The sequence below is a fragment of the Theobroma cacao genome, chromosome 1, assembly GCF_053813885.1.
Source record: "Theobroma cacao isolate CCN51 chromosome 1, ASM5381388v1, whole genome shotgun sequence".
NCBI classification, from domain to species: Eukaryota; Viridiplantae; Streptophyta; class Magnoliopsida; order Malvales; family Malvaceae; genus Theobroma; species Theobroma cacao.
In genome coordinates, this window is record NC_142639.1 from 9,386,617 (window position 1) to 9,400,627 (window position 14,011).

Here is a 14,011-nt window from a genome sequence, read left to right on the forward strand (position 1 = left end):
TGAGGTGGGAAGATGAGTTAGAGGCTAGGGCACTGGATTTGTCAATGCAAGAAGTACCAAAGCCGATTCCTGCAACAAAAGAATCCATCCAGGCTTTGAAGAAAGTGAAGCTTGAAGTTGATAATACTGAAGAGTGCATGATCTGTATGGAGCAACTGATCTCCTCCGGAACAGATAAGGTGATCACTAGCATGCCCTGTTCGCATCTCTTCCATGGAGATTGTATCGAGGAATGGCTGAATACGAGTCATAAGTGCCCGTTATGCCGCTTTCCAATGCCAACTGATGGCTGATGCTACTCCTTAGTCCGTACTGGAAAGAGTTGGGTTTTACTTTTTATCTCTAATTAGCTGTCCTTCGCTTTTGTTCTTAGTTTGTACTTAAGTCTTAATCAAGGTATTGATCTTTGTTTTCCCGCCGTGCATGTAAATCTTGTTACTGACATTCAATGAGAACATAGGGTTGGGATGTCACAGCAATATTCAATAAAGTAAATCCCACCAATATTTCCTAACCTTTTATTTGGATTCCACGTTAGTCCTTAATCTCTAAATTATTTTATTTGGCCCCTCACGTTTTTCTTTTAAATAAATATACATTTTCATCCTTTCTCCAAATTGTTAGTAATATTCATGTATTGGTCAAAACTTTACAACTATGCTGCCGTGATTTCTTGCTCACACACTTAATTTGCATTGCTAAGCATCACTTAAGTCTTATAAACTGACAAAATTCCAAAGTTGTTAATTTTGCCCTGAACTGGAATACGTAACAACAACATGAAATCCTTGAATAACAATACAACCTAATTAGATAGCTTTGAATTACGCAGTCTAATGGCCCCTTCAATTTTGTACTTGTTGGTTGATTCTTGCCAAATATTAATTTGATGTTTATGATAAATGCAGTTAGAAAGGTTTCCTTTTTCAAACATTAAATCCTGTTCTGCATTTCAATATCAGTTACATTCCCACATCATAGAGCTACTTCAAGATGAGGAACAGAGTTATTAAGTAAAAAGGAAAATTTCTAAAAAAATAAAAAAAAAAGAATATAGATAAAGGTACATAAAGAGATAGTCCTATATCCTAATATCTGAACATCATATGCCTACAAAGTTTAATAAATATATATGATAGCTCAGATCTGACTAGCAGCATGCATCTCATGTCTGCACTACAACAATGAGATGAAGCAAAATTCAATGAATTACAAGCGCTGAGTAGCTGCTCCTTTTCTCTAAGTTAAGGGATGAAATAAAATCACATTCTTTCAGCGGGAGAAAGGTGTTCCATATGCTCTGCGAGGTAGTGCACTCTGTTTGTTTTCCACCAATAATTTTGGTCATCAAGTGGCTTGCTGCCACTTATTCTTCCACTTGTTGTCCCAGGGTCTGACTGGATCTCTTGTGCATCTAATGAGTTGGGGGCTTCTGTCAGGAACTGTTCCCAGAAGACATCATTTACCTTCCCTGGCACAGAATGATCAGCTGTGGCTTTTACCTGTTCTTTTAAGGCCTCAGTCTCTGGAGGAGTAGCATGCTTTGAGGTTACGCCAATTCCAAAAGATTTTGGGTTAAGATTGGCAATATGGTCAAAAGATGGTATAGGGGGACTGTCAGCTTTATAAACAGACACAGCCAGCTCAGGAGATGAATTTATATCTGTTGAATGAGGAGAGCATGGATGGGATGAAGGTGAGCAAAGTTCACCATCAATGTCATAGTCTCCAGAAGATGTCTGCAGTTCAGTAACATCAATTGGAGAAGGCCGTGATGATATGCCAAAATCATACACTTTCTCATCCATAGTTTCTCCAATTCCGTGGAACAATGTTTCCCAACGTTTTATAGATGAATCCAACTTCTCAATCTGTTCCAAATTCAATACAGGAGCAGAAGGTGCTCCCAGGTTTGCATCCTGAGAAGTCAAACTGTGATGTTCTACCGTGTTATATCCATCAATGAAATGATTAAAATTCAACAACTTTCTCTTTTTGTTATGAAATTCGGACTTTTGGTTGAACATAGAGACAAAATGTGGTTTGTGTATCAGTTGAGCCACGAAGACCATTACCTGCCTCTGTCTGTCTTCCATGTTCTTGAAGCGCTCAGATAACAACCTTATTTGAAACTGAAATTCCTGATTTTCTTTCTGATGCCTTTGTAGCTGCAACTGAAGCCGGCTCTTATCTTGACTCAACCTCTTTATTTCTCCTTCAAATTCCTTCTTTTCTATCTCAGTTAATGGTAAACCAGAGTTCCCTTGCTGTACCAAGGAATGGCTATGAATTGGCTTGCGTCTATGAATATTCTTTAGAAGATGTTTCTCTCCTCGGATAAATTCCTCGTTTGCAAACTCCCATTGATCAGGATCAATCTTCCTAAATCCCTAATCAAAAAAATAGTGCAGGTGTCAACCAAAGCATGAAAAGTCACCATAATACAGGAGAAGCATTAACTTTTAAAAGGCTAGAAACAGGGCCAGGGCCTGCTTGTGGAATCCTTTATATCCTGCATTTCAATACCATGAAGGTTATGATTAATTGAAAACAGAAAAAACTAAAAATTCATTATCAGATCAAATAAAAGCAATAGATCGCAGCTAGAGAATATATTGGGAAATAATCAAACAACTAGATCTCACAAGGAACAAAATTCTTGCAAAATGCTAACCAAGAAGAACCTATTTCTATTACATAAGTAGTTACATTGAACATGGAAAAATATCCAGACAGGAACATTTCAACGCATTCAGTTGTAACCAACGCAATTAGAATCCAGGTCAAACAACAGAAATGTGCTAACATGTGTTTGTGTGTGCTACCATCCAAAAAAAGTTTCTATAACGCTTCCAACAAGACATAGTATTATGAAGAAAAACATCGTCAATGTTTATATTGACAGTATAGAAAACATATTTAGCAATGAGAAATATGAATAAGAAGTTGAGCAAGTAAACAAACATGAACCCAAAAAGAAGAAATTTCTATATTGAGCGGGTCTAAGGGAAACTAATTGGAGATTAAAGCTGAAAAAAAAAAAAGCCATTTCCGAATTGAAGAAGAAACATACATAAGTATTCAGCTGCCTGACAAAACTTGAGAAGTTATTGTGCTTGAAGTATCTTGGCAGCAAATCTCTTGAAAAATCTGGCGGATTCCATACTATGAAACTATAACCAGTTGCACTCCAACCCACCAAAGAGTTGGTCATTGGATCATCCACCATCTCATATGTCTTAGTAAGAAAAGGCGGCGGCGCATTAGAACTTCCCTGTGATCCATCCATTTCATTTGCACTCTTCAAAACCTTGAATTTTTAATCTCAAGAATTTGTAGCCAAAGCACCATAAGCAAGCTTTTTTTAATCCAAAACTGAGCTTTTAATAAATCGATATCCAAGCCGGATCACCCCAACCGAAAGTTGCTTTTTCAAGAAAACTATAACTAAAACCTCTAAACCCCAAAACCCTTGGATAGGAAACCAAACAAAAGAAGAAAAGTGGAGGGCCCTTTATCCAGTGTGAAATTGTCAACAGGGCTGGATCAACAGCTTACAGAAGCAAGAGAAGAAACCAGTGTGAACCAAAGAGAAAAAATGAAAAATTCCCAGGAGCATAAGCTGGTCGGATATTGAAAAACATAACAAATTGAAGAAACAATCTCGTGCATAGAAGTTTCTAACCAATCCAAAAGCAAAACTTGGTGATAAAGCAAGAGAGGGAGGAGGGGTTTTTCAACCGGAGGGACAGGGAGAGAGAAAGTAGAGACTTAGAGGAAACACATGCAAAGAAAAAAAAAGTCTTGTTAGACTTTTTGATTGAGTAGCAACCATTTGAGAGAGGGAAAGCAACGTGCCTGTGTAACGTTCAAAGCTTTTTTGCGGGACTTTTATTGGGTGTCTTTGGTCGTCCATCCTTCGTGGGCTTTTGTTGTTATGGTCGTTTTGAATATTCTTAAGGGCAGAGGGCAGGGCGAAAGACCAAACAGGGCAAGGGAGTTTTTTTTTTTTTTTTACCTTCTTTTAATTATTGAAAATTCGAGTTGAATGAGGAGAAAAGAAGACTTCTTTGACTGCAGCCATCGCCCCCGTGGAGCAGCTCTGACTTTGACCACTGGGAGAAGAATAAATCTAATGTTTCAAAAACCTCCACGTTTTCATAGTCAGAATTAGACCATTAGTGATAACCATTGTTTCTCACGGTTCTTGTTTTTTAGCCATAAACAGTTCCTCTTTTGAAGAAAAAAGGTTCAAGATTCCATTATTTGTCAGAATTACGCACGTACCTACTGAAGCAACTACACAACAGCAACAACAAAAAACCAGAAACCATACTCAAACACCGCAGCCAGCAAAAGCAGCAACAACCATACCAGTATTATAACAAGGAAGCTGCAGTAGCAACATTGGCAATAGCAAGCAGTAGCGACAGCAGCATTAACAATCAAGCAGTAAATTTATTAATACAAATCTAGTAAGAAGATTTGAGACAAACAAACCAGATATACTTTAGACATGTACTTTTTTTTATCAGCCAAAATAAGTATTTATTTATATAAATCACTAGGTTACCGTGAATGGAAGTCATAAGATTATCCAGCAAAATGAACGCCTGACTTACAATAATTGCACAAAGCACTACCTAGATTCAGTACTTAAGGAATTATTAAGCTATGATTTAGGGATTGTCATAAATTATAGTTAAGGGATCCATTTAGATTTTATACCGTTGTTTGTATTAATGTATATTATCATTAGAAAGTTTCCTTTGATGAAACTTTCAAACAACCATGTAAGTGTAACTAGTATATAAATGGAAGTGAATATAACAATCTTCTCTTCACCAGGCTCCAAATCGAACAGTAACAAGTTCTCTCATTATTTCTTCTGGTTTCAATATTTCATCAGTACCTATCATCCTATCTCATATGATTAATATAATCCTATAACTTTTCATAGGATAGGATTGAGTCATCTATACTAGGTAGACACCATATCCCTTTTAAAGGCTGAAAATCAAATATTATATATATATAACACAAGAAAGGAGGAAAGGATCGATAGCTTTATGCAGATTGCCCGAACCAAATCTGAAATTAAAATACAAAAAGTTATTGAGCCAAAGTTTCGTTTGATATGAAACTAAAATTCAATCGAAATGTTCATAAATATCTATACTATAAAATGTTACAAACAATTGTTTAGTGTCTGAGCATTTGATTTAATGATTAAGGCATATATCTTCTAATTAATTTAAAAAATTAAGTTTCAATAACTTTTCTAAATTTAATAAAAAAAACTATCTAACACTCGAATATTTGGTTTTATGATAAATGATTATATCTTTTAATTAATGTAAAAATTAAGTTTCAATCCCCTCTTCTAAATTAAAAAAAAAAAACTATTTGGCATTCAAGTAATTGGCGTTGATTTAGTGATAGATGCATATATCTTCTAATTAGTTTAAAAAATTAAGTTTGAATTCTTTTTTTTAAATAAAAAAACTATTTGATGCCTGAGTATTTGACTCAATAATAAATACATATATTTTCTAATCAGTTTAAAAAGTTAAATTTGAATCTTCTTTTAAATTAAAAAAATTATTTAACTTTTGAGTATTTGATTTAATGATGAATGTATGTATGTTCTAATTAAATTGAAAAAAATTAACACTCAAGAATTTAACTTAATGATAAATTCAGGTATTTTTTAATTAATTCAAAAAAGTTAAGTTTGAATCCCCTTATCTAAAGAACTCTTTGACAATTCATGGTTTTATTTATTTAGTAATGCTTGAAAAGTGTGTGAAGGCAATTTGGTGCTGTGATTCTTTCCATGAGCACCTTGAAACATTTTGGATAAATACTCTTTTACAAAACCTCATGAAACGTCCCTCACTTTCAATGTCATCCTTTTCCTAAGAAAAAGATTCCTTTTTCTTCAGTCATTTCTTCCCCTGGTGAATTTGTTGCTCTGTTTCTACATTAGCTCAGGAGAACATGAAAAGGGCAAAATATTCTATTCTTCTTAACTTCACTAATCCTAAAATCTCTACTTGTATACACAAAATTGTTTTTTATATATAAAACCTAGACAAGGAAATTTTGTTGGATACATATGATCTTAAATTATAATGGGAGACAACCCCTTTGATCTCTTCAAATAGGAATCGAGACCATTAAATTAAAATTTCAAATTTTTAACCGTTAAAATATTTCTTTGAAAAAATATACATTCAATCTACGCATTTATCTAAAATCACTTTTTAATTTATAAGTTACCTGAAAAGTTAATGACTAACCTAACTAATTTGATTAAGTGCCTACAAATTAGGTCAGAATTTAATAGTATTAGCTACCATGGGGCTTTGAGCAGGGTTCTAATACCCATTTTATAATATCATTACTTAAACCCAATTATAAATAATTAAAATTATATTACTAATTTCAAGTTTGCTTATTGTTTTTTGGTTTTTAAATTACTTATGGTTTATGATTTTATCTACTAGAATTTATAAACTGGTTAAGATGTTTTTCCTATTTTAGTTGATTGATTTTTAACTTTTAGTAATAAAGTCACGATTTTATAATTACCTTTTTAAATAGTATTATATTTGTTGAGAATTGTTTGTTTGTAATTTAATTCCAGTTTATGAAGGTAAATCTCATTAAAAAACAGAAACATAAACATAACTATTATCCTTGATTTCATGGTGGTACCAATGTCATCCCTAATTATTGGTACTCACCACAATCATTTTGGTGGGGGGCAGGCTCGGCCAATGTGGTCAACATACTCAAATGAAAATTAAAATCATTAAGTTCGTGAAGATTTTTTTATCAAAAATGATTTTAAAATAAAAATTAATTATGAAAATTAAAATCGATGAATTGATAAAATTTAATAAAAATTTAATAATATATAATAGTAAAAGTTAATTAAATATACTATAGATTCATAAAATGTGGTCGTTGCAAATTGATAATTATTGATAAAAATAAATATTCACATAAACTATCAAAATTTATTTATTTATTTATTTTTCAATTTTTGTACACTTAACCTATATAACAAGAGCTTTCACTTTATCGTTTTAGATTTTTTATTTTAATTTTTACTTAATTATTTTTAACAAAAACTTCAAGAACTTATGAAAATTGGGTAAATCATGTCTTATGAAGACAAAAAAAAATTAACAAATTATGAAATCGGAAAAACTTTTTGTACAGTGTAAAGACTAAACATGGTTGATTTAAGGAAGATTTTGTATCACTGCTTTTTAAAATTAGAATTAGAAGCGATAAAAGCAATTAGAAATTTAAAAATTTATATAAAAAATAACTCAAAGGTAATTATAAAAATGATCACTTTTCAAAAATATATAAAAATAATCATATTATATATCAAATTTTATATATAATAATATATGAATATTTGATTTATTAGTTAATATGTAGTTTTTCTGCTTAAAGAATAAATTTAAATATTCTTTCTTTAATTTTAAAAAAAATTAAAAATTAAAAAATGATGGCCGCCACCATCGGTTAATCCCTAGGCTCCGTCTTGGAGGAGAAGGCAACGCAGGTGAATAAAATAAGCAAGGATGTGAGTGTGGACAATGAGTAATTCTATGTTCCTTTGTTGGTGGTAGCTTGTCTTTTGTGCTATGCAATGAGCGGCGTATTTCACTTATCCAAAAGTATCTCCGACTGATATTTTCTTATGTCATCTACGTAACATCTCTTTGTATTAGATATTTTATTCTCCAGGGTTCCATCCCAAAATATCTCATACTCACTCGGATTACACAAGCCAAGCTTAAAAATCCTCAAATTCTACAGAACGTGCGCGCTATCCAACTTAACTCCCTTCGCAGTTGATACCTTTGGAACACTGAAAATGGAAAGTGAAGCTGCTAGACGCAGAATCAGCACCATTGCAAGCCACTTTTCACCCAATGAGGATATTTTATCTGCCACCCACCTTCTCCCCATGGTAAAACGTTTCCATTTCTCTATCACCATCATTTTTAAAAGCTACCAATGTTATTATCTGGGCATGCAGCAAAGCATTGGCTTAGCTATTTACTGCTTTTGCTATTCTGAATTGAACTTCAATTTGAAATTTTGGATTCTTCAATTACAAGAATTAAACATGCTACTTAGCTGAAACTCGACTGTCTATCTGCCTTCAAGGACTAAAGCAGAATATGTTGACTAAGGAACAGCCAACACTCAAGGCCTTTTTTTGCTTATGTTATCATGGGTTTATCTTATATATGGAAACAAGTGTGCCATTTGAGTGTGTAAGTGAGCATTTAAACCTTTGCAAATTAACTTATCAATCATCAGCTGTAATTTGTTAAGAAGCAATTGGGATAAATTTAGAGCTGACTTGATTCATATTTACTTGATCGGAGAAATGGGACTTTTATAAAATGTCTTAGGAAATGTTTGAGACTGAAATTGTACTTCTTTGTGAGCTGTACTGATTCACAGATGTGAACTGATGAAGTCCCTATTTGGTGCCTGATGTCGCACCCATAAATGATATCTCTTGTACGCGAGGTATAGAATGGTGAACAGACAAGTACTGACCAGGAAAAAAGTAGAAGGATTGATGAAAATTGCCAAAAATGGAAAATTGATGTAGGCTTAATGTCACAAAAGTAAGCACGAGGTACGCTAAACTTAGGAACCACCCAATCAGTTAGTTGGATGGACAATATACTGTGTTCACTATGTCTAACTGGTGAGGCCAGACTCCATCTGATAGTGAGCACATTTGCTGTATCTTAATTAAGTAGCGCTACTTTTTCTTTCAAGCTAAGAATGACAATTTTATACTGTATCTGTGAAGGAAAAACTAGATATACTGAAGTAAAACTAAATTGTAACTTTTATTCCTATGGCTTCTAATTTATCATGTTTCACTGTCACATTCATTTCCCCTCCATGTTTCTGATTTTATTTTCCAACTTTCTTTCTTCCTGGTGATAGAAAGTTGATTCTTTTTTCCTGTATTTTTGCATTACAGAACTGCAGTGGAAGTTTGAACTCTGTGATCCGGAGGTGTGATAATAGAATGTATTTTGCACGTCAAGGGTCTACATATCAAGCTTGTTTCATGAGACAGGTTTCAAGTGAAGAGGTGCTTACCTTTCCACTCAAGCAGTATTACTTGTTTCAATAATTTTCTAGCAACTAATGCAACCATTCTGTGTTGCTCTGCCCCAGAGAACTGCATCACCCAAGTCCTTTTGCACTGCAATGGTCAGTTCTAATGCTTCTGAAGTACCATTATTTTCTAGGCCTACAATGATGGAGCCAAACTTCTCAAATTTGGCAGCAATCCAACCTCTGGGATTAGATTGGACATTATCCGTGCCTGACCCTCCTAAGTTTGCCAGACCAAATAAAAGCACAAGTGAAGAGATGCAGTTACAATCTAAGAAGAAAACATGTACTAGATCTAATGGTTGGTAATTTTGGTATCTGAACATAATAATCTTTGATTTTTGATGTATTAGCTTATAAAAACTAAAGTAGTTTTGCTGATATGAGTATATAATTCTTACATGTTAAGCTCTATACAAAAGTCAAACTCATCTACAGTTCGATCTGCGATTTATAGAAAGTAAGTGAATCATCTAGGCTAGATGGCATTTCACAACCTAATGAAAAGGTTAAAACACTTAATAGGGAATGCAAGACTTGATGTGAAAAGAAGTATATGTAGGTGCAAATTGCAATACCATATTTTATTTTTAATGACTTATAAATTGTTTTGAAGAGAAATCAACAATCACCTCTGAACTGACATCCTAAACTCCCAGAAAAAAAAAAAGAAAAGAAGAAAAAATAACAGCAACAACAAATATTTAAGGGTTGATAAAAATCTGGTTCTGTCTATCATGTAATTGGATGCTGATATAGGTTAACTGTATCTTTTGATTTTTTTTTTTCATTTCATGCAGGCATATGGTCCCCTAGAATGGATGTTGCAGAAACTGGAAGCAATTATGTTATGATGGTAGAAATTCCAGGTGTCAGCATCAGTGACATTAGAGTGGAGGTTGATGACCAAAAGTAAGAGTAATATGTTCTTATTATGCTCTTACATCTGTTCCAAGGTCTTTTGTTTCATATTTGTCCTAGTCCTATAAACAAAAACCATGAAATGAGAACATCTAGTTGGAGTGGAATTATGCATCTCTCTAATGACCTTGACACTATCTTTTTGTATCCCTTTCTAGACAATGCTTAATTTTGTTAAGATTCAGGTGTACATGTAAAGCATGTTTTCTTCATTTAAATATTCACTTTAGGGTCCTCCTCATCCTCTGTCATTAGTAACTTAAAATAATCTTCACATTTGTTTGATATGAATAGTGTTCTCCTGACAGTTTACTAGTGACTGGTGAACGCTCTACCCAGTGTTGGAAAGGAGCAGCAGGTTGCTCAAATGACTTAATCTCTGCATATCACAAAAACGAGATATCAAAGGGGCCGTACCGGTTGGTGTGGCCACTTCCTACTAATGTGAACAGGGACAGTGTCTCAGCTGAGTTTCTGTAAGTCTCAGCATCATATCTTGATTTCTTCTTGAGTTTATGCTTCTGCTTTTGGATATCTTTTTATATCTAACATCTGTTCCATAAAACTATAGCAACATATCTTTTGTATGAGCTATTGCATCTTGGAATTTGCTAAATTTATTCTAAAAACACTCTATTTCTTCTTCATAAATTAACCAAAGTACCTATGAATATAAATATCTATGTATTATGTATATCATGCCTATATGAATTGCATTCATACATGGAATTTAATAGAGTGATGCTCCGAGTTTGAATTAAACTTTTGGCTACCAGAAACTGACCATAATGAAAAAAGATGGATTAGTGTGGCAATAGAGGTTTACAACTAGGAACAAGTACATGAGTAATTTGATAAAGATACTTGATGTGTTCAGCCAAAAAGCAACAAATGAAATAATCTGAACTTTCCATAACAATTTATGTTTGCTCTTCTTTCTTCTTTTCCATGCATAAACATATGCAGATTTGTCATGAATATCAATCTTGCCCTCCAGTATTATTCTTTTCTGCACCTTCCAACTCTAATATTGTGTCAACAAACTCTGCCTAGTTCTAGAATTTTTATTTTTGTTTCATTGGAGACTATGCGTGTAGTTAATGCAGTTGGAGATTATGTATAATGCATAATTAAAAGGCTGCAATGTTTTGTTTCAAAAAAAAAAAAAAAAAAAAAAGATGAGTCTTGGCACATAATGTATATATCCTTTCTTTCTCCGTGTTTAGTCATCCATATCCATGCAAAGACTGCCTGCCAACATTTATCAGGTATTCGTAGAATTAAGTATTTTTGATGATCATTGTTTGAAGAGGGATTGTTCTGAGTTTTATGAAATTTTGCATACATGTCCTAGCTTTTAAAAACTTGCAAATTACAGAAGACACTCATGCAGATGGCTCCTTTACTTCTTTTGATGCAGGGATGGATTTCTACGTATTGTTATTCCTAAACTTTGAGATTAACTGATGGTGGAAGTATACATGCACATATATGAAGAGGAGTACCTTAAAACCTTTACACCAGCATATGTACTATATTGATATAAATCAAGCCATAATGCTCAATGGCTACCATCTCAGTTTCTATATGATCTGTCTAAGACCGTGTATAAATTAAGGTGTACCCTCGACTGTCCTAATACGAGGATAATGAATATTTATGCAGCACCAATGATTATAGAATGATACATCAGAATTTGAGCCTGTTATTTTGTTCAGCATAAACACTGTCTGGTATATGCAGTATCATTGTATTATGCAAAATGTTTATACATGTTCTTACTCTGTATCTATGGTAGCAAAATTTTGGATTGGGTTGGTTAATGACTATGCTGAATTCATAGCATGGATGTTACACACATAGGGTCATGGCATTATATTTGTGCATCTAATAGTCATCACCTTGCCTTAACTTGCTGTTAAGATTTTATGACTGGAGGAAGCATTTTAAGTATATGATTATGTGTTTATTTAATCTTTACAAAAAAAAAAAAAAAAAACATGATTGTGTGAATTGAATCACATTGGCTACTTCCAAGAACTGACAGACCAGAGGATCCCCTGTCAAACTGATTTTTTAAACAAGCATAATAGCTGTAGGGAACTCACTTTTCCCAAGTAGACTGATTTTTCAGATTTGCCTTTTGAACCAGTTGATAATACATAAGTTTGGAAAGAGCAGTCTACATTAGACTTGTCCACGGCCAGGTTCTGAGCAAGGTTTTCTTGGCAAAATATTTTTTTAGATACTTTTAATAATAAATGAACAAATTGTGTGACTCTAAATTATATATTTTCTTTCAATTTGATATTAACTATTGTAAAAGGATCTAGTTAATGGCTTAATACAAATGATGTTCAAAAACTTGTGCTACTTATATATTTTCTTTCAATTTCAAGAGCGAATACTTCGGAAGGTTGTGGTGGCAACCAAGGGAGTTAGGAGCTCAATTGAAAGATTAACCCTTTGAAATAGCATATATATATATATATATATATATATATATATATATATATATATATAAATAAATATATAGGTATTAAACTCAAAATAATAATAATAATAATAAGAGTTGGTTCCATTAATGTCACATCATCTTTATTTCGGAAGAGATTGTGATCAATGTGTGGACTTACGTGGGTATGACTTATTAGATCCAAGCAAGCTTAAATCTATAAATGCATAGGCTAGTCAGTTATCGCATTCTCAAACATAAATTTATCTATAATCAAAATGTACAATAATTCATCAAGACCTTCTCTTTATGAAACTTTTCAACATAAAATGTGGTTTTTTTCATATATCATGTAAATATTTATAACGTAAAATATCTGTGGTTTAGCACGCATCTCGTATCTATATTGCTATGGTTATCTACCATATTCTCAACATTAACATGCACTCGTATCTAAGGCTTGACACAATATGCGAAGACGTAAATAAGTTTATCAACATTATTTACATAACTAAGTTCATTATTAACAAGACAGTTCAAAACTAAACTAGATACACTATGGAGTGTATAACATTGGAAGGCTGAAAAGAAGGTTCTATCACACCTACTACGAATAAGTTGGACTATTATTTCACAAGTTGCCTAACCAAGCAGCCTACTGATCTAAAACAAAATAAGAAAAAATAACGTGTGAGTCACAAAGACTCCATGAGCAGATACTGAGAAGGAGACAAGCCAAGGGAGAAGAATTTTGCAATAAACCATAATTTACAAAACAACATAATAATCATACAAATCCTTTCAATAGTCTTGAATGCATTTGATAACTCTAAATGCATAAAATATAATATCCATATGCAAGTTCAACTTATAAAACATTTGTAAGAAAATAATGGAAGATAATCCTTGAACCTTCAAGCTTAAAACCAAACATTCAAATCAAGAATGTATCATTCATTTAACAACTCATCTCATCATTTTCATATAAACATAATAATCATCAATCGTCAATTATAAGCGTCACAATATCCGGTATACAAATAACACATTAATACTTGTCATTAGCAAAATTATAGAGAAAGGGTAATAAGTCTTGTGACAAATTGGTGTCAAAATCAACTCCTTATAAGTATAGTCGTTGAACAGTACAATAAGTTAACCTTTTGGGGAGAAGGTAATGATTCTATGACATAGGCACAATACTAACAACTGAAACAAATGGGCCAAGACATTGTCACCAAATATTAGGAACAAAGAACAACTAGAAATAATGTGAACAAACAACCTGGGCTCAGATACATTGTTAAAGCATCTAACTTAACACAAATTAGTAAGACTGTGGAGAGGCCTAACTTGAGAATGAGGGCAAAGCAAACTCCAAACTTAATCAATAACATATCTATCGTTAGATGTACATGTATGTATGACTGTGTGTTAGGACACCTCCAACTCCAGTGG

General features: G+C 33.0%; 2 protein-coding genes across 3 annotated transcripts; one reads left to right on the forward strand and one right to left on the reverse strand.

Moving 5' to 3' along the window:
* Positions 1-1,014: 1,014 nt before the first annotated feature.
* LOC18612100 (heat stress transcription factor A-4c-like) lies at positions 1,015-3,889 on the reverse strand. 2 transcript variants are annotated; one of them, XM_018124886.2, is made up of 3 exons: positions 3,074-3,889; positions 2,076-2,390; positions 1,015-1,919 (listed from the first exon to the last, which is right to left on the reverse strand). In XM_018124886.2, exons 1-3 carry the CDS (start codon positions 3,287-3,289, stop codon positions 1,263-1,265), a joined length of 1,188 nt encoding a protein of 395 aa, XP_017980375.2. In that variant the 5' UTR covers positions 3,290-3,889; the 3' UTR covers positions 1,015-1,262. The 2 variants fall into 2 exon arrangements, with proteins under 2 accessions (XP_017980375.2, XP_007048764.3); XM_007048702.3 differs by having other exon boundaries at positions 1,015-2,390; positions 3,074-3,887.
* Positions 3,890-7,788: 3,899 nt separating this feature from the next.
* Positions 7,789-11,871, forward strand: ACD32.1 (alpha-crystallin domain 32.1). Its single transcript, XM_018124895.2, has 6 exons — positions 7,789-7,996; positions 9,038-9,151; positions 9,238-9,478; positions 9,978-10,089; positions 10,407-10,574; positions 11,519-11,871. The coding sequence occupies exons 1-6, from the start codon at positions 7,901-7,903 to the stop codon at positions 11,553-11,555; spliced, it is 768 nt and encodes a 255-aa protein (XP_017980384.2). The 5' UTR covers positions 7,789-7,900; the 3' UTR covers positions 11,556-11,871.
* Positions 11,872-14,011: the final 2,140 nt, after the last annotated feature.